At 36.9% G+C, this 20,693-nt stretch overlaps 1 protein-coding gene across 2 annotated transcripts; it reads right to left on the bottom strand.

Annotated features, from left to right (window-relative positions):
* Window positions 1-319: 319 nt before the first annotated feature.
* On the bottom strand, window positions 320-20,346 carry LOC113106997 (tyrosine-protein phosphatase non-receptor type 18-like). 2 transcript variants are annotated; one of them, XM_026269109.1, is made up of 17 exons: window positions 20,038-20,346; window positions 16,508-16,616; window positions 15,483-15,559; window positions 15,219-15,314; window positions 15,064-15,102; window positions 14,916-14,984; window positions 14,629-14,691; window positions 13,037-13,179; window positions 12,596-12,662; window positions 12,383-12,460; window positions 12,094-12,171; window positions 9,590-9,681; window positions 5,622-5,932; window positions 2,864-2,895; window positions 2,378-2,411; window positions 1,529-1,618; window positions 320-837 (listed from the first exon to the last, which is right to left on the bottom strand). In XM_026269109.1, exons 1-17 carry the CDS (start codon window positions 20,134-20,136, stop codon window positions 764-766), a joined length of 1,551 nt encoding a protein of 516 aa, XP_026124894.1. In that variant the 5' UTR covers window positions 20,137-20,346; the 3' UTR covers window positions 320-763. The 2 variants fall into 2 exon arrangements, with proteins under 2 accessions (XP_026124894.1, XP_026124895.1); XM_026269110.1 differs by lacking the exons at window positions 2,378-2,411; window positions 2,864-2,895.
* Between the last annotated feature and the right edge of the window lie 347 nt (window positions 20,347-20,693).

The following is a 20,693-nucleotide window of genomic DNA, read 5'->3' as shown; positions in this document are numbered from 1 at the left end:
CACCGGAATGAGTGCTAAGATTGAACATATTAGTCCACACTGGGTTTAGAACTGAAGGCTTGAACGGCAAACAAAGTCTTTTTATAAGATGTTCTTATGGCTAAATATCAAAAAGCCAAATTCATCTATGAGATTCGGCATTAATAATTATCCACGTTATGCTGTCTGTAAATGTCTTTGTTTTTATGACCTGAGTGAGCTGTTCTTTCTGAGGAGCAACCCGAAGAGGAACCAAACCTCAACACTGCCCCCTATTGACAAACACATATCACAACAACCACACTCCAGATTTTGAGTTAAAGCAAGGCTAGTATCATGAGCAATCAGATTTCCCCTGGTTTAATATAGTATCAAAACATTGAAAAGTCCCAAATAAACATGTACTGAAACTAAACAGCAACTATCAGATGCGTATATTAAAATAGATCATGACTCACATTTACATTGTAAACATCTATTAGGTGAAATTGGCATAATTCCAAAAACATTAAATGACCCCTTTAAAAAAATCTTTCATCAGCGTGCATTGGCAATTTGCAATATTACTGGCAATTTTTATTCTGATACACAAATACATCAATAAACTACACTACTGTACATCATCATACATTTCTTCAGTACTTTAAACAGTAATACAAACAAAACTACCAGTAAAGGAAATAAATAATGCTTATTATCCAGTGTAAAAATAGCTGTGCATCTACTGAAACGGCTACACTAGGTTGAGTTATCTTTCCATAAAACCTAAAACCTGCTGTAGTTTTCATCTTTCTGGATGACTCCATTCGGCCGGTGGATCTCGAGGGCCTTTGGGTTTCTTTATGCGACAGTTGAAACCTGAAGACAAACACTGTTTAAAATCATCAGGTGCATCGAGAAACGCAAGATAACAGAGCACAGGTCAAAATGAATTCATATGGATCAGGATTGCATACACTGCCATTCAAAAGTTTGGGATCAGTAACATTTTTAATGGAGTCTCTTGTGCTCATAAAGGCTGTACTTTGATCAAAAAAATACAGAAAGTTTTTAATTTCTAATGTTGATTTTTCTGTTTTGATATACTTTCAAATATATTTTATTGTTGTGATCAAAGCTGAATTTTCAGCATCAATACTCCAGTCTTCAGCGTCACATGCAATCATTGTAACATGCTGATTTATTATCAGTGTTGGAAACAGTTGTGCTGCTTCATGTTTTTTTTTTTTTTTTTTTTAAATAGAAATGAAATTAAGGATCATGACACTGAAGACTGGAGTAATGATGCTGAAAATTCAGCTTTGCATCACAGGAATAAATTATATTTGAAAGTACATTAAAAAAGAAACTTTAGATTTTAAATTGCAATAATATTTCACAAAATAACGGATTTTTTTCTCTGTATTTTTCATCAAATAAGACAATTAGAAAGTGTGCTAGCATGCAGTTTTGTCCAAAGTCTCTTCATAAACCCATCCAAACATAAATGTGTATCTGCTCAGTTGTTGTGTACAGAATTCAGATTTAGTGTGCATATGGCATTACTCACCCAGGCCGCTCCGGGCAAATGGGCTGCTGCTGTCCTTGACAACACTAGACACATATTCATAATCATCATCTGTAGAAGATTGGCTCTCAGCTGCGAAAACATGTTCAACAGCATTGAACAACTTACAAACCAAACTCAGCGTATGAGAGTTAAAGCAGCACTGATCTAACACTTCTTCCTGTTTACAGCTGCTAGATAGTGTTGGGCGATAAGGAGCCTCCGGGGAACTGAAGCGACTCCTACATCACCAACAACACACACGCTTTCTTTATGGACTGTGTTTGAGGTGGGTTATGGACAGAATATTGTCATTCATCATCAGCACTAGGGGTTAACATTTACATTAAACCATAAAGCAGATGCTTTCAACCGAAGGAGTTGAGGTGAGATTTCTGTTAACTCTTTAATGCATGATAGTTTGTTCATGTTTTTGAACACAATTATGTTCAGCTGTAGGTTAGACTTTCATATTTATGGAGCTTGTCTTGCATTTGACATCTTAAAAATACATTAGAAATGATGCATTTTAGGGAATAAATTGGAGAAAAACAAATATAATAATAAATAGCTAATAAATAGAATTTGTTAAATGAAATGAAATTTATTTTTGTCTTCACTAGAACGCTTCAAAATGCTTGTGGTGTGAAGCAATACATTTATTAAAAGTACAGAAGGTCCATGTAAACTCTTGTACATTTGTTTTTATGTATTTTTTTTATGTTAGCATAAGCATTTAATAATTTATCTTTTGTGGAATTAATCATTTAAACACATCCTTTTTATTTGATTAAAAATAAATAAAACTGATAAATAGATCATAGTCAATAAAACACATGACGGCACACTTACTTGAACTTGGGGGTCGCGAAAGAGAGCTGTGTGGCTGAAGAAAACACATTTCATTTAATTTGTTTTAATGATATTCTTTGCAGATCTTAATCTGTCATTATCAGGGTTAAAAAGACCATGATCATCAGTCAAATACACATTAGCATCATGTTCATTGGAATTATTCTATCAGTCAGGTTATTTTTACTAAATGTGTGTGTGTGCTAAAGCTTGTTAACTTGTGAGTGTGATCTCAGCTAGAAGCCACATATCACAGGAAGATGATCAATGTGAATGTGACGTGAAACAAACAAGAAAGTAAAATGGCACATCTACAAGTGAGCAGACACGAATTACAGGCCAATAACTGCATATAAGTGCATCATTTAAGATTAATATGTACTTAGCACTTTCATTTAACATCTAATATGCTAACATGAAAACCAAATGAACCCGTCTGCCAAGCACAAACGCCTGCAAACATCTTATAACCGAGAGAACATTTACCTGCGAATCTCTATTCATCGACCTCAACTCCCCTGAGAAAAAAATAAATGGAAATTATTACTATTAAAAATGATTAATCATTAAAAAAAATTTTTTTTTAATATTTTATATTGTACATATAGTATTGTTCCAGTAACATCCAAGTATGGAAATTTACAAATTATTATTTTTTATGATTTTGTTAATACTTATTCCCTACTTAAATATTAAAATGCATACATTAAAAGGAACACTCCACCGTTTTTTGAAATAGGGCTTATTCACATTATTTCCTACATTTAGATAGGTGGGCAAATGCATTTTTGTGTCAGTGCATGCATTGTTTTAGTTTGACTGGGTCGGCGTTAGCTTAGCTTAGCACAATGAATGGAATCCTTTGTTGCCAGCTAGCATGGCCTGAGTAAAAGTGATCAAAAAAAAAAAAACCCCACCTAATTACTTCTTGTGGCCTGCGTATTCACAACGAGTACAAATAGCGATACAGATTAACACTAGGCGATTTCCTAGGCAGATATTGACTTGGGACTATATTATGGGGAAGCACAGGCGAAGCACAGGCGAAGCACTGCTACTTCGGCGCAGAGATATCACGCAACACATGAAAACATCAACTCTATGTGAATACAGGTATAATATGGGTCGATCTATACATGCGTCATGATTAAAATAATCACTTACTCTGTGGACAGCTGTCCATTTGGTCCATTCGGCGTGGGGCGTTTTTTCCAGTTCACTTTGTCACACCGGAAAAAAAAATCGAGTACTGCAGAATGGATCAGCGCCGTGAAATCCTCTGTAGATGTGACACAACTTCGGACACGCTCATCTTGATCTGACGTGTTGAGCCTAGTCATCAATGGCAAAAACATGTCCCACTCTCTACAGCACAGACACTCTATTTCCGTCGGCATAGATTGGCATATTCCCCCACATTCACACCACCAGTTCATGTTGGCTCTCATCCTCACGTCCTCGGGCTGTTGAGCGATCGCAACTAATACACGCGCATTTAAATTTCACTCGCGGCTGGCTTGACGGTGTTTTTCTGAAGTGCGGCTGGCTTGACCGCAGTCTCCTACTGTCGTTCTATTTCCAAAGCAGGCAGCTCGTCTTCTGTAAACTCTGGTTCAAATAGGTATGGTTCTGGTTCTTGGCTGTCTGAGAAGTCACCCTCTTCGTCTCTCTCAAAATCAGCCATGTTCATCGCCATTCGTGTACTGTAAGGAAAATAGCCAGGCAGCTACTATTCACGCCGGTATGTTGACGGAAGTCGTGGGATTTCATGTGTTGCGTGATATCTCTGCGCCGAAGTAGCAGTGCTTCGCCTGTGCTTCCCCATAATATAGTCCCAAGCCAATATCTGCCTAGGAAATCGCCTAGTGTTAATCTGGATCGCTATTTGTACTCGTTGTGAATACGCAGTCCAAAAGAAGTAATTAGGTGGGTTTTTTTTATTTTTTTGATCACTTTTACTCAGGCCATGCTAGCTGGCAACAAAGGATTCCATTCATTGTGCTAAGCTAAGCTAACGCCGACCCAGTCAAACTAAAACAATGCATGCACTGACACAAAAATGCATTTGCCCACCTATCTAAATGTAGGAAATAATGTGAATAAGCCCTATTTCAAAAAACGGTGGAGTGTTCCTTTAAGCTTCTCATTGGTATGTAGCGGATGTGCACACATTGTGGCGCAGTGTAAAACATTAAGATTTTAGCTCAACAAATGGTGTGAATTTGGAGGCGGGACTATCTGTTGGTTGACCAATAGCAGATGGAGAAGTTTATGATTCAATCTTGAAAAACTCGCAATGTTTGAAAAGGAAATCTAGCTTACTATTCAGTATGTACTGTATATGCTACTATTTAGTGTCACCCCAGTGGCATTAGAAAAATGACACTTCACCTGTTAGAGGACTCTGCTGACACTTTAAAAGTTCAAAAGAGGATAAAACAAAAGTCGAATTTTAATTCCTTCAGAGAGATGGAAAAACAAGCTTCAAATAAGTGACTTTTAATAGATAAGCACCAAACAAGAGGGCTCTGAATACCCTGCTGATCACATGAAAGAGAAGAACGTGCACAGAACAGAGTCATGAGAGGACAGTGAAAGCAGCAAGCAGAAGTTTCCAGAACTCAACCCCCCCCCCCTGCGACTAATAAGATTTTCCTTTTAGTGCGTAGTTTGCATTTTTCGTCTGCTTTTATTTTCAGTTCAGCAGACTTTAGCCTAGCAGATTTATTTATGGGTTCAAATTAGACCAATCTATGGTTTTATGTGACTGACTTGGTTATGACTTGAGGAAAAAAATAGAGAACCTGTAAGACTAGTGTAAGCATTTTATGCAACTGACCACAGGACAGTGTTGTTGTTAATGTTAACTAAAGCTAAAACTAATATATATATATATATATATATATATATATATATATATATATATATATATATATATATATATATTATATATATATATATATATATATATATATTACATATATATATATATATATATATATATTACATATATATATATATATATATATATATATATATATATATATATATATATATATATATATATATATATATATATATATAAAATATAAATAAAAGCTAATTCAAAAAATAACAGTCAATAAATCATACTACACCAACACTGGACCGGGGGGTTTCTAAGTGGTCATTTCCTGGCTAATGAATTTTTAACTCGTTGTATCGTCCCCCATTTAAAAACAAAGAATTTTAAAAAAGCCCTTACCTGGCAATAGCTCATAACCCTCATGGTCTATCTTTTTGGGTGCCAGTCCTCCTCTCTGATTGGCTATCGTTGACCTGTCGTAACCCGGTGAGGTGGGAGAGGGCAGGACTGACACGGGCCTGCTTTTAGGCCTGACTGTACTATAGACAGCATTGTTCTTGCTTTTCTCTAAATCAGCATTGTCATAGTGATGGACCGGGATGGAACGAGAGGCAGGAGGCTGTGGTTTGGACTTGTTGACAACTGCATAAGTGTCGTTCATCCTGATCTGAGGAAGAGGATGAGAAAGCCTGGACTTGAGAGGTGGATTTCTGAAACCAAAAACAGACAAATACATATATTACATATGTACATCATTTTTATTTTATGTTAGATTTGTGCAAATAATTGTATCCAGCATGTAAAATGTATTCATTAAAGCTGCAGTCGGTAACTTTTGACGCTCTAGCGGTTAATAAACAGAACTGCTTGCGTCTTGCTGAAGAACATTGTAGCCGGAACTACTTCTCTCTGTTTATGTCTATGAAGAATCACAAAGGTACTGGGTTACTCTGCCGCGGTACCCCCGAAGCAATCTAAAATAGTCCGAATATAAACACGTATTATAGGTGCACCCTAGTGATTCAGGGCAAGCTAAAAACACGGTTTGGAAAATGGATTCATGGTGTACTCTCTTATTATACACATTTTTCTACATTTTGAACACAAACAAAGTAACGGACCGCAGCTCTGATTGGTTGATTTCTTACCGGGAGCGGTCAGTAACTGCAAATGGCAATAGGACCACTGGGAGGAGCCAGAGGAGCTTGATTTTTTCACAGATTATCTGTCTCATATTCTACTGTCAGGACATAATGACAGGTTTAACAAATATGTAAAATATTTATTTTTACAAAAGTTACCTACTGCAGCTTTAATTATAATAAGTACATCATAAAAGTACACTAAAATAAAGTACAATTAAAATAAATAAATAATTTATATATGTAAAATAAAATGTATTTGAAATACATTATGTGTATTAAGTATACTACAAACACATTTACATACTTTAATACTTACTGTATTGTTAAAATCTTCTAAATTGGAACAACTTATTTTGTACTTATCGCACTTTAATTATGTGGAAATAGTGCTGAAGTCCAACTAAAGATATATTTGAATGTGCTAAAGTGGAACGATTTCAAGGATACTTCAGGTACACTTTGAATATCTTGCATTAAAAGACTGATATCAGGGCCGTAGCTGGGGTCAGTGGGGCCCCGGTGCAGGGTGTACCAGTGGGTCCTGTTTGAAAGTGTTTAATTTGTATGTTCATTCTGTTTATTTAAGTTTGTAAGTGTTTAAATGTAAAATAGCACTGTAATTAAATATACAAAATCTAAAATACAAAACAAAATCTAATCAGACACTTTCAGCATTTCTCACATTATCAGTTTATTTGCTATGGTTTAGATAATGGTAATAAAATTTCACAAGAACTCAAAGAGTTAAACTGTCAGAACAAATTCTTCTTGATAATATCAGATACCGTTGATAGAAAGATATGTAATGGATTACAATCAAACAAAACTTCCGACAACTGTCAATACTTTGTTGACCAATTACCAAGCAATGATTAATTTAGTTCAGTCTGTGGTGTGAAAAGGTTGCATTAGCAATTCTGGAAAAAAAATAATAAAACATGGTGAGGTCAACGTGTCTGAATACATTTTGGTCCCAAATATATCTATTTTATTGATCAATTTCACTAGTAGTAAACTGCATGAATTTTTTTTTGGGTACAGTATATCACAGTTCACGTTATGTTGTGACATTTGCCAAGTATGGTAACCCATCCTCAGAGTTGGTGCTCTGCATTTAACCCATCCAACTGCACACACACAGCAGTGAGAAGTGAACACACCGTGAACAATCCCCCAGAGCAGTGGGCAGCTATGGATCCAGCGCCCGGGGAGCAACTGGGGCCTTGCTCAAGGGCATTTCAGCCATAAGTATTGAGGGTGGAAGAAAGCGCTGTTCATTCACTCGTCTCTATCTACAACTCCTGCCAGCACTGAGACTCAAACCTGCAACCTTTGGGTTACAATTCCAACTCTCTAACCATTAGGCCACAGCTGCCCCTCTTATTTTTCTATACTCACTAACATACATTAATTGATAGTGTCCTGCACGTAGTAGTAAAAATAAATCTATATTTCTTTCTTTCATTTTTTCATTTTTCTTTCATTGGATTAACATTACAGCAGCTAGTAGCTAAATTAGACGCGGTCACTTTAAGAGACAACATGCATCCAATATAATACACACAATTTTTTTCCTTCGACTGTTTACTTTCACTTAAGACATAACCGACAGTTTTTACGAACATACTATCCAAGACGGGTATTTTCACATATTTTTAATGTATTTGTCGGTACAAGAGCAAAAACAGACAAATTCGGTGTTCAAGTGTTTTGAGACGCCTCTCTCTGTGTGAGCCCAGAACACCACAGTGCTGAAGTGGGCTCTTACACATCCTTTTCTGTTTGTTTAAACTGCAATTTGTATTTGTTCGTTCAGGTACAGGAACGTAAAGGAGAACTTTGCAAACGAGAGGTCGGTTCAGTGTTGCTGTCTGTGATACGCGGCTCTCTCACTTCGTGCGCTCCGAGCACAGCGCGTGAGTAACCAGCTACTCAGTTCAGCTTTTTCACATCTTGTGTTTGAATGGTTTAAAATTCTTTTTAATGGTTACATTGGCAAGGCTTAATAACACGTGAAAATGATCCACTTTCGTGACGACACGCAGCAGCGTTCTGTCAACTGTCCTGAGCATCTTTAGTTGAGATCGCCGGGGCCCCCCCTCGCCCATGGGCCCCTATAATCGTCACCACCTTTCACCCCACTAGTGACGACCCTGACTGATATTATTCATAAATCATACAATCCTCATCAACAGTGACATTACCAGGCATTTAGGGCTTAACAAAAAAGTAGTAGTCCATATAAAGTTTCATTATAATTTTGATATCAGTACTGTAAGTCTCAAGCAATATGTCAGTAAATATGTTAATAGATTTGAACAATTGTTTGAAATTGTAGTTTAAATATATTATTTTTGTTTTTTTACTTGGACCAGTAAGAAAGCATTCAAGCAGCACAGCAAAGAGAAAACACAATAATCTAAACATAAAATAATTCATTCTATTATCTGCATTGGTGAATGATGAGTATTTTAGACACATATGATCACGAGATGAGATCACTAGCATTCACATTTCATTGCTAGTTTATAAACCAAAGCGGTTTTTATTAGATTATACTGTGACGTAAGACCACACAGTAGCTCATTCACCGAAAACAGAAAGTTTATCTTCCACATTTTGCTCTGGGCGGCTTGACTACTTTGGTGCATTGTGGGACCACATCTACAGCAACGATTAATGACCGTCTGTCAAATTTGCATTCAGTGTTTCTTATGAAAAATGTTACTGACCCAAGGGGAACTGCAACAGCAGAACACAGCGACTTACAAATGATTAAATTGCTTGTTTGCTCTGTATAATCTGAGCATTAGCGGAAACCGCGTTCGTGTAAAATATTCACATCTTTAGATCAATCATCATTACAAAAGTCATAGTCATCTGTATGCAAAGCAGAAATGTCAGCATGAACAAGTGCCTGTGCAGAGAAATACATATCCAGCTATACGTCGATGACACATGAGATCAACTCACATTAACTCTAGTTACGTGTTAGATGAGAAAAGTTCAAATTGCTCCCTGTGGGGTGCGAGACAGAACCGATAATAACAGCTTGTGAGAGTCTTGGGTGATTCCAACTGTGTCACACACAGTGGCGAAGTTAGCAGGTTTGTGCAGTTGTCAATTTAAAACTGGCCTCTGGTTGTCACCACCGCTGGTTTTAATCACAGACATCCGCAAACAGGGTTAGAAATATGGAAATGAAGGTCTGTGTGGTCTTACCGTGTTTTAGGGGGTGCGCTGATGCTGCTAAATGATCCTGATTTCAGTGAAGTCTTCGGTGGAACCGCATTGATGTACAGAGAGGCTGAAGTCTTGAGTTTCCAATATATATATATATAAAAAAGAAAAAAACACAAACAAACTGTGAAATATGTACACAGTGTGGTAGAGCTGCTACACGGAGCGTGTCAGCTGTTGAAGGATGCCTGAACATTTGCATAGAGGAAGCACACAGCGAGTGAGTTTCCTGCTAAACTGTTTTTTTTTTAAGCTCACGGCTCAAAGTCTTGAGGAAGTAAAACATGATGTGATGTAAAAAAACAGAGATGTAGTGGTAGAGTGAGTGTATTTACGGCAAAATGGTCATCAAGATATAGATACTGTTTCTACCCAAGATGTCAACAAACGGAAGTTGTTCTTTTGTCACAGAACATCCACCATCGAAGCACCTTTCAATGTACCGAAAAGCACACGGACATTAGTACAGTACGTCATCTAGCACAAGAACATTAGGTAACAGCTGATAAACCCAGAAATGTCCTTATTCTGTTATTACATATTTTGCAAACTATCCTAGTGATTATTGCATACAATAAAAGTCAGAAGCAGAAGCTGTCAAGGCCCTACAAGGACAACAAACACCATCTCAGCTCATTATGAGGGGATTGACATCACTCAAGCGCTGAATGTCATTGAATGTATTTAAAAGCAAATTGCAGCACTATGACAGAGAGGAAGGTTATCAATGAACAGCAACTTCAATTTCTCATTCAAATCTGATGGCCTTATTTTTGACAGCATCACTTTTTTATGGAAAGCAAACAAATATCTTTTTTTGTGTTTGGAAAATTATACAGGTTTGGACTGACATGAGAGTAGGCAATTGATGACAAAATTATAATTTTTGGGAGGTGAAATAACCCTTTAAATTCAATATAATTATACCATTATTCAAAAGTAGGGGTCTGTAAGACTTTTTAAAGGCTCTTATGCTCAGCAAAGTTGCATTTATTTAATCAAACATACTGTAAAATCTATAATATTGTGAAATATTAATATGATTTAAAATAAATCTTAATGATCTATTTCAACATATTTTAAAATGTAATTTATTCCTGTGATCAAAGCTGAATTTTCGACATCATTAATTCAGTCGTCAGTGTCACATGATCTTTCAGAAATCACTATAATATGCTGATTTACTGATCAAGAAACATTTGTTATTATTAATTAAAAGTGATGAAAATAGTTGTTTAAAGGTCCCGTTCTTCGTGATCCCATGTTTTAAACTTTAGTTAGTGTGTAATGTTGTTGTTGTTAGAGTATAAATAATATCTGTAAAATTCTAAAGCTCAAAGTTCAATGCCAAGTGAGATATTTTAACAGAATTCACCTACAAAAAAAACGACCCGTTTGGACTACATCCCTCTAGTTCCTGTAGTAATGACGTCACTAAAACAGTTTTTTGACTAACCTCCGCCCACATGAATACATAAAAAGGGGGGCATGGTCTTGTTGCTCTCCGACGAGAAGAAGGAAGAGCTGCGTTTGTGTTTGCCATGTCGTCGAAACGCTGTTATTTTCATCTCTGAGTCCAATCACCTTTGTTTGGGCTTCCCAGGTACGCTGTACTTGGAGATTAATGTTTAAGATGGTTCCCGAAAATTATAATGCACATGTAAAACTATGTGCAGCACATTTTGCTGAAGACAGCTTGCTGAGGACAACTTCTTCAATCTCAATCAGTTTAATGCCGGATTCACACAAAGATTATTCCTGAAAGATGGAGCAGTTCCCACTTTGTCTGGAGAAGGCATTGTTTATGGACCACAACCGGTAAGTGTGTTTTATTATTTAAGTTGGTGCGTTAAACAGTTTCTGTAACTTATTACACAAAAGGCAACGCTGTTTAGCTTTGCTAACTAGATGTTAGGGCTGTGCAAAAAAAAATACAAAAATCAAACGCGATTTTCATGCGCATCTCGTCAGTAAAAACGCTCCTGTGACTATAAGTACATCTCCAGCACATGCTCCTGCCCACTTGCTTCTCAAAATTAGTCCAATTGCTTTTCCAGGCGGGCCGCGTGCGCTCAGCTGCTGTCGAATCACAACACAGGAACCACTGGCCCAATCAGAACTCGTTACGTATTTCTGAAGAAGGGACTTTATAGAACAAGGAAGTCATCAGCCCGTTTTTATAACAGTGAAAACAGCGGTATACAGATTGGTGAACTGTGTGAAAAATCCTGTTTTTTTACACCGAAACATGAACACGTTAGATTGCACACTGTAAACACAATCAAAGCTTCAAAAAAGCACGAAAAACGGGACCTTTAATATTTTTTTTGTGGAAACTGTGATACATTTATTTTCAGGATTCCTTTATGAATTGAAATCATTATTTTGGATCAATTTAATAATGTTTCCTTGCGGAGTAACTTCTTTTTTCGTATAAAAATAAATCTTACTGACCTCAAACTTTTAAACAGTTGTTTATGTCTTACCTCTGTATTCTTGTTTTTCATCTCCAAGGCCTTCTGAAACATCTGAGCAACCGTATGAAAGACAAATGCATACTGCTCCTGAAGAGAGTCATAAAAACAAAGCACTTGAATTCACATGGTGTTGTGAAACATGACAGACGGGGCTAAATGGGCCTGTACCCATGTGATAAAAACATACAGGCTTTTTTGATTACATTAAAGAGAAGAGGACTCAATAATTGTTCAAGAATCCATTCTGTAGATAATTTCCATTGTATGTGCCATGCAGGAAGTCACGTTCTTATGTTACCTTGGTCTGCACAGCCGAAGGTCTCTGTCTTCTGAGCTCTAACACCAGGTCAAATATATTAAAATCCTCCTGTATTTGCTTAGAATAAAAGAAAACATGTTTCATTTGTTCACGGTGTATGTCATTTTATTTTGCCTAATTGAACTTAAAAAATGACATGTTTTACTCTCAAGCGCTGTGCATATAATTCTGTCTGTCTTATGGTGTTCATACCTCCGTCAGCAGTAGATCATTGACATAGTCAACAGCACAGATGACCCCTGTTCTACCGCAGCCGGCACTGTGAAGAGAGAGAAGCAGTCACATTTCCATATGATGATATGATCTCAGTTCAGAGGGTCACGGGGGGAATTATGGGCCATATTGTCGGACAGAGCCTCTCTCATGTATATAAAGAGAGGGTAATGAGTGAATCTGTGCTGAAGTCTGGAAGTTAACTGGCTTTTCCAGCGGCACATCAGGTGCTGAATATTTAACATGTCTCGCTTCATTTAAATGGTGGCATTAAAATGCATGGAACCAGAGGAACACAGGCCGGCCCCTGCTGCACCCTAACAACACGGACCGACTCGACCTGATGAATTTTCATGGGCAGATGGGTCATTTGTCAGAGGCACAGAAAAACACAGAGACGGCTGTGCGTGCGATACAGACCTGCAGTGGATCACTACAGGGTCCGTCTGGTTGCCCTGTTTTTGACGAGCCAACTCCATCATACCCAGAATGCCATCCGGCATGTCTGGAATTCCGTGGTCTGGCCAGGCAGTATACTGGAAATGAGACACGTTGCGAGTTTCCTGTGTGAAAAGATGGCGAGTGTTGACCGCTCAATGGATTACGGTTTCTTCACCAAATTACAATGCTTGAAACAAGCTAAAATGGGAAACGTCATACACTGAGATAGTAATGGCCGTTCCTTGTGTGGAACAATGTCAGAGTAAACAGTGCTTTACAAGATGAAGTACACTGCAATTTTGTGGTTTGACTAATTTTCCTTAAAAACACAAATAGAAACACTCTTAAAGGAATGGTTTACCCAAAATATATAGAACGGCATTTATATATATACACATATACATATATGGGTGTTTGTGTGTATATTATATACAAATATATACATACACACATACACACACACACACACACACACACAGCTGTGAAATTTTTTGCCCCTTCCTGTTTTTTACATTTTTTGCATATTTGGCACACTTGAATGACTCAGATCATCAGGCACATGAAAATGTTACGCAAGGATAACCCGAGTAAATGCAAGATGCAGTTTTGAAATAATGATTTCATTTATTAAGGGAACAAAGCTGTCCAAACCTGCCTGGACCTACATGGAAAAGTAATTGCCCCCTAAATCTAATAACTGCTTGTGCCACCCTTTGCAGCAACAACTGCAATCAAGCGTTTGCCATAACTGGCAATGAGTCTTTCACATCGTTGGGGAGGAATTCTGGTCCACTGTTGTTTGCAGAATTGTTTTAATTCAGCCACATTGGAGGGTTTTCGAGCATGAATGGACTGTTTAGGCCCGGACTTTGATTTGGCCTCTCCAAAACCTTCATTTTGTTTTTCTTGAGCCATTCGGAGGTGGACTTTTCATATCATTGTCCTGCTGCATAATCCAAGTAGCAAAGTTGAAGACCATCACACTACCACCATCATGTTTGACCGTCTCTTTCTTGTTGTTGAATCATGAGCACTGACCTCAGTTGAGGCAAGTGAGGCCTGCAGTTCTTTAGATGTTATTCTGGGATCTTTCATGAGCTCTTGGATGAGTTGTGATGCTCTTGGAGTAATTCTGGAAAGGTCGACCACTCCTGGGAAGGTTCACCACTGTTCTAAGTTTTCTCCATTGGTGGATAATGGCTCTGACTGTGCTGTCCGTTTGCTGGAGTCCCAAAGCCTCATAAATGGCTTTATAACCTTTTCCAGATATTTTATATATTTAGTTTCTTACCGGTCTTATCTGCACGATGTGTTGCTCTTCAAGCATGCTTCACTTTGTCAGACAGGTTCGGTTAAATCATAATTTAAAAACAGCATTTTGTATTTATTTGCATTATCATTGTGTAATGTTAAAATTAGTTTGATGATCTGAATCTTTTGAGTGGAAGGGGGAAAAACCTTTTCACTGTGCTGTATCTGTGTGTGTGTGTGTGTGTGTGTATTTTCTTTTCCCGCCAGAACAAACGTCATTATATCAGGTCTACATCATATTCTAATGATGACCCACTTACATCACAATATTTTACCGCCAACGTCCGAACAATGACTTCCTCATTTGGTCGTGACTCCTCAACCTAAAGAAACAAATGACACTAATCAGAAGAACTTCCCCTTGTGGGGCCTTGCAACTGCACAAACTACAGTTTGCATCAAACCGCTGAAAAAACTGACAAAACTTTCATGAGGCATGGAGATAACATCAAAAGGAACTGTTGTGTAAGATTAATATCCTGCATCTTAGACCGAACTGCTGAACTACGAACAATGCTCATTGTTGAAGAGCACAGAAAGCACTCACAGTTGAGACCGTAAAGGGACCAAAAATAGACGCATCGGGGGTCGATTCCCAGTAGACTTCACATTTTTTCTAAAGAAAAGACGAACAGTAAAACCAAGAAAATGACAGGCATATGACAAAGAAAAAATACATGAAAAATAAAGATTACCTTTCCCATCTCAATCTCTCTACAAGCCATGATTATGACCTATCAAAAAAAGAACAGACAAAAATGAAATCGATTTAATCACTAAAGCGAAATAAGAAGAGAGAATGCATTATGATTATAGAAGCAGTCTATACTTAAGAGTTTAAGCAACTCACCTTTACATTGTGTTGCCAAATCATACGCCAGAAATCAACCACAGTACCACTCAAAGGGCCCTGGGTTGCAATATACATCCTGTTTTTAGCAGCGCCCTAGTGAGAGAAAACGGATTAAAAAATATTATTATTTTATACATCTACTATACTTTAAAAAAAACTGCACCACTACACCTACACAAGATTTTTTTGGTCACATATTATCTTGCCCGTCACAAAAAAAGTGCATAGTACTCTTGAGAAGAATTGAAAACGCAGCAGTACCTTGATGAAGTTGGCATTAATATAATCAGACTCATATTCAGATGTGGTTGGAGCTAGACAAACTCTGGTCTGATCATCTGGAATACATAAAAAGTAGAAAATTACCAAGGGATTTGCATTTTTTTCCTCTCATCAGTGCGAGTAACTAATTTATCAGGCAACACATTGTGGAGACTCAATTATGAAATATAATGACATGTTATTGGCATTGGAGTACTAAAAGAAACATAGTACTGTAACTACAGGAAGCATATTTTGACAGATGTGACAGGAAATCTTGTAGAATAACTTCAGTGCACTATTCTGTGTCATACTGCGAGAAACTGTGAGTGAGTCAGAAATATTTCAAAGCTGATGAGATCTGAGATTACTGTCAGATTTGAAAATCGTGATATCAAAGTGTGCAAAGAGTGTTAGGCTTAGAAGCATCAGGAAGAATGGGTCGCAAATAATACTTGAAGCACCATATGCCGTTTTTTTTTTTTACACAAAAGATATGAATTTAAAGATACAATCTCTTTAAACATAATACAATTTTGCAATTTTTTAAAAAAGTTATGTTTGTATATATTTCTTTTTGACAAAATAAATGCAACTAAAAATACAGTTTCTTTTTTGTTTGTGGAGGGACCAGTGAAAATATAGGCCTTATTTATAAATATTTCTTATTAATATATTTCCTTTGCATAGGTCATTTTGTCATGGTGTCATATTACAGGTTTTGTTCAGTAAGTAAATAAACAAACTGACAACATGTATGTATTCATTTGTAAAAATATACATGCTGCTTTTCTGACTATATTTTAATATAAAACTATTAACTTTATTAAAATTCTCACTGCAGGACTGTCTGAACAACACTGAATTGTAAATATTACCTAAAATGTTGTCAGAACAAAAGAGGCCATGGTCATGTTATTGGTTAGCACAAATCTCTTAAAACTGAATTCCATTCGAGAAACTGCTTCACCTAGAAACTGCCTTAATAACAGAACGAAGAAAGCTTTTCTGATAATCATACGTACAGGGCAGAATATCCCTATAGCGGTTTTTCTTCGCATTTTCCTTGATTTCTCCTACCGCAGTGGTCAGGCCATAATCCTCTTTCAGTGATGCACTTTTCTGTCGTATCAACTGAAAAAAAAAAAAAAACAGATCAAAAACCCATTTTTGTCAGTTTTATTTCAAGCATCCCTCTCATTTTAGTAGCATGTGGGTGAACTGCAGCATCTGACCACAAGGTGGTGTCCTAATGCTTTTTTGCATTGCTATACGTCCCATTCCTTTAAATAGCTCAAAAAAGCTAAGAATTATGTTATTTGAGGGAGGATGTGGTTTATGAAACATTCAATATCAATCCTCAATAAACACTGAAACCTCCAGTATACAATTTTTACTACATTTACATATTTAGTAGATGCTTTTTTGTATGCAAACTGATAAGATATAGCCTTCTTTTAACTCCTTAATAGGAATAAAACAAATGACTGTTGCTTGCTTGTGTAACAGGAAAGCCTTCAATTATTCTCAAACAAACAAGCAGGTTATAAATATCTGTAAATAGAGGCAGCTACAGTTCCATGACTAAAAAGGCTCTCTGTTTTACTTCCATTCTCTAAAAGCAGAAGAGATCAGAACACATGGGCTATTTTCAATGCGATGCTCTCACTTAGGTCTCTGCCAATGAAGCCACAGCGCATCACAACTCAGTATCTGCCCCTTTCACCACAAGCACTATGGTCAAGTCAAGTGACAGTCACCACCATAAGCTACTACTAAATATTGTAGAAACGTTATTTTCTGTAAAGTTGCTTTGTAACGATTCGTATTGTAAAAAGCGCTATACAAATAAACTTGACTACTGACTACTGACGGTAGTTAATAACTGAGAAACTAAATGAGGAACTGTACAGGTTACAAATGACCTCTTACTTTTACTAAAGTATAGCCAAATAAGTCAAAAAGCAACAAATACTTCTGCAAAATGTTGGTCTGACTGTATATATGATGCTCCAGCTCTCACATCCCCCCAGTTGTTTCAAAAATGGGTTCTTACAAAAATGAAAAAGTTTTACTAACGTTTCCATAAAGTTATGAAAACATTATTTCTGATCAGTGTTGGGTGTATTATTAAGTAATTCATTACTGTAATCTAATTAATTTTCCCTTGAGAAATTAATTAAATACTACTGTTTACTTTCTGTAATTCAATTACAGTTACTTCTGATGTAATTGCATTACATTTTCTAGATTAACTTACCCAAACCGGTTTCTGATGTTCTCTGAAAGTTGAACATTTTATTTCTTTGTTATGCAAACGTTAATGAAAACATTAAAGGAACACTCCACTATTTTTGAATCATTTTGAATCATTTTCAAACTCCCCTAGAGTTAAACAGTTGAGTTGCACCGTTTTCGAATCCATTCAGCCGATCTCCGGGTCTGGCGGTAGCACTTTTAGCTTAGCTTAGCATAGATCATTGAATCGGATTAGACCGTTAGCATCTCACTCAAAAATGACCAAAGAGTTTCAATATTTTTGCTATTTAAAAATGGACTCTTCTGTAGTTACATTGTGTACTAAGATCGATAGAAGATGAAAAGTTTAGATTTTCTGGGCCGATATAGCAGGGAACTATACTCTCAATCTGGCGTAATAATCAAGGAACTTTGCTGCTCTACCATGAGTGCAGCAGGAGCAGTGATTTTACACAGAACCTGAAAATAGTCCCCAGCTAGCTTCCAATGGTAGCCTATTTTTAGGCAGTGCGTAGTATCATTGCACCTGCTGCACCCATGGTAGGGAAGCAATGTTCATTGATTATTAGCAAAGTTCCTTGATCATTAGGCTGGAATGAAAGTATAGTTCCTAGCCATTTCTGCCTTGAAAATCGTAACTTTTTATTTTCTGCCGATCTTAGTACACGATGTAACTACAGAAGAGACAAGTTTTAAATAGGAAAAATATCGAAACTCTTTAGTCATTTTTGAGCGAGATGCTAACGGTCTAATCAGATACAATGATCTCATGCTAAGCTAAGCTAAAAGTGCTACCGCCAGACCCAGAGATCGGCTGAAAGGATTCGAAAACGTTAAAAAAAACTCAACTGTTTAACACTAGTGGAGTTGGAAAATGAGCTTATTTTCAAAAATAATGGAGTGTTCCTTTAAGGGGATGTTACTTTTGAAGGATATCGGAACGTTGTGAAACGCATAGAAGAAGAAAGTCTAGCTAAAGACCATTCCATGAACTTTTTGTGATGTCGTTTTGAGAACATTATTAAAGACCACATAACTTTTGCAGAAGAACACCTGTCCAGAATTTTGAGAGAAATTTCTAAGAATGTTCTTAGAATGGAATCAGCAGTGAGATCTTTCACATTAGTTTACTGTAGCTCACGCAAATGCCATGTGATGTCGTGTAATCTAGCCTGCAGTAATCAACTCATTTGCAAAGACATATGCAAATTAGCAGTTGGCTAAATAATTATTAACACTATGGTGAAACTGTTCTCACTCGTGGTACACTGATGATACAGTATATGAGGGTAACTACACAGAACTTTTATTACCCTAATCATATTCCATGGCAGGGTATTTACATGATAGTCCAATGTACTTCAAAGAACACTATAATCATGAAAACACGTGGCATTACCATACCATGCCTAAACTCATTGTAATGCCATGGCATGGTGGTGATGGAACTAAATGACTAAACCAAGTCGCAAATTCTTAAGCGTAAGGTTATAATATACCGTTATATATAATTATTTGTGACAATAGGCAAAATTACACTGTATGGCTCAAAATGATTGATTTTTCTTTTATGCCAAAAATCATTAGGATAGTATTATGATGCATGATTATGATCCATGAAGACATTTTGTACATTTTCTACTGTAAATATATCAAAACTTAACGTTTTATTAGTAAAATGCATTGCTAAGGACTTCATCTGAACAACTGTGAACAACGTTTTTTTTCTCTATTTTAATTTATTTGCACGCTCACACTCAACATTTTCGAACAGTTATTACAAATATTGTCCTAGCCTAACAAACCATACATAAATAAAATGATAATGTAAAGATCTCAGTTTAAAAAATTGACCTTTATGACTGGTTTTGTGTTCCAGGGTCACATATCTGGTATTTACATTGGCTACTTACTCCAAGGAACTTCACTTACAAAGCTATATCCAAAATTACCAATGTAAATCCATGGCATTTTATGAGTACCCGAGTACCATTTAGGTTACTTATACACTAAATGGTATCATCAGCACATTATTTTCTGTAAGAGATCAAATAAAATCAAAGTAGAGTCCAAAAACATGGGTTTACCATAGTACAAAGAAAGATAGCACAAATCACTCTTCAAGCAAAATGTTTCACAAAGAGAAGGATGTTAAAATGACGTTTTGACAAGTGTGGTTTTTCGATCACGGTACTTTGAGAAACATGACAGTGTCTCCAAAAAACATGGTAATAGTTTGGTATTGTGTGTGTCTTCTTATTTGAAATGATAGCCTATATAAAAGTGTAGGACTTACGTTGAACTCTGTGGAGATGAGCTGATCTCCACCTCTGTCATTGTCGGACAGACAGCGGACACGCTCCACAAACCTCAACAGGTGCTCTTCCATCACCATATAATCACTCTCTCCGGCATCTTACTCCGTCATTTTTTGATACTCAACTCCTTGTACAATATTAACTAGCAATATACGATCGTTCGACAGCAGAATTGTTCCGTTTCCGTCTTAGTAAAGTTATCCAGGCAACAAAACGGACACAGGGAAGTTTCTCCCGCTGATGTTTTTGTTGGTCGCTTTCATGTACGGCGGCGTGTCAATCACCAGCCGTCGCCACGCCCTCCTTATCATTCCAGCCAATCCGCTGTCAGAACCTCACCTGTAGGGTTAGGGAGACACTACTACGCTCTAGCTCCGCTGATTTGTGAGGCTATTCTTGCGAAATGCGAATATAAACTACAATTCCCATCAGACTTCGTGAAGGCAGATAAATGCTACAAAACAGATAAATAATCGATTACAGTCACAACCTTTATCGGAAAGAAAAACGAGAAATGTCCAGCGACCAAAACCATGCACGTGAACGCACCGAATGTCACAATAACAATTTCCAAACTTGTAAGTAGCAAGCAGGAACTTTCCACATGGTGAAAATGTTGCACTTAACCATTGAA

This window comes from Carassius auratus, chromosome 8 (assembly GCF_003368295.1).
Source record: "Carassius auratus strain Wakin chromosome 8, ASM336829v1, whole genome shotgun sequence".
Lineage (NCBI taxonomy): Eukaryota > Metazoa > Chordata > Actinopteri > Cypriniformes > Cyprinidae > Carassius > Carassius auratus.
Note: the sequence above shows the minus strand (reverse complement) of the source record. Positions and strands in the feature narration are given on the sequence as shown.

Excerpts from the sequence above, each read along its gene's own strand:
- LOC113106997 (XM_026269109.1), bottom strand. The coding sequence starts at position 20,136 with ATGGTGATGGAAGAGCACCTGTTGAGGTTTGTGGAGCGTGTCCGCTGT. Across the intron at positions 15,315-15,482 it reads TTAATGCCAACTTCATCAAG|GGCGCTGCTAAAAACAGGAT; the intron begins GTACTGCTGCGT and ends TTCTCTCACTAG. Across the intron at positions 1,619-2,377 it reads TTCGCGACCCCCAAGTTCAA|CTGAGAGCCAATCTTCTACA; the intron begins GTAAGTGTGCCG and ends ATGTTTTCGCAG.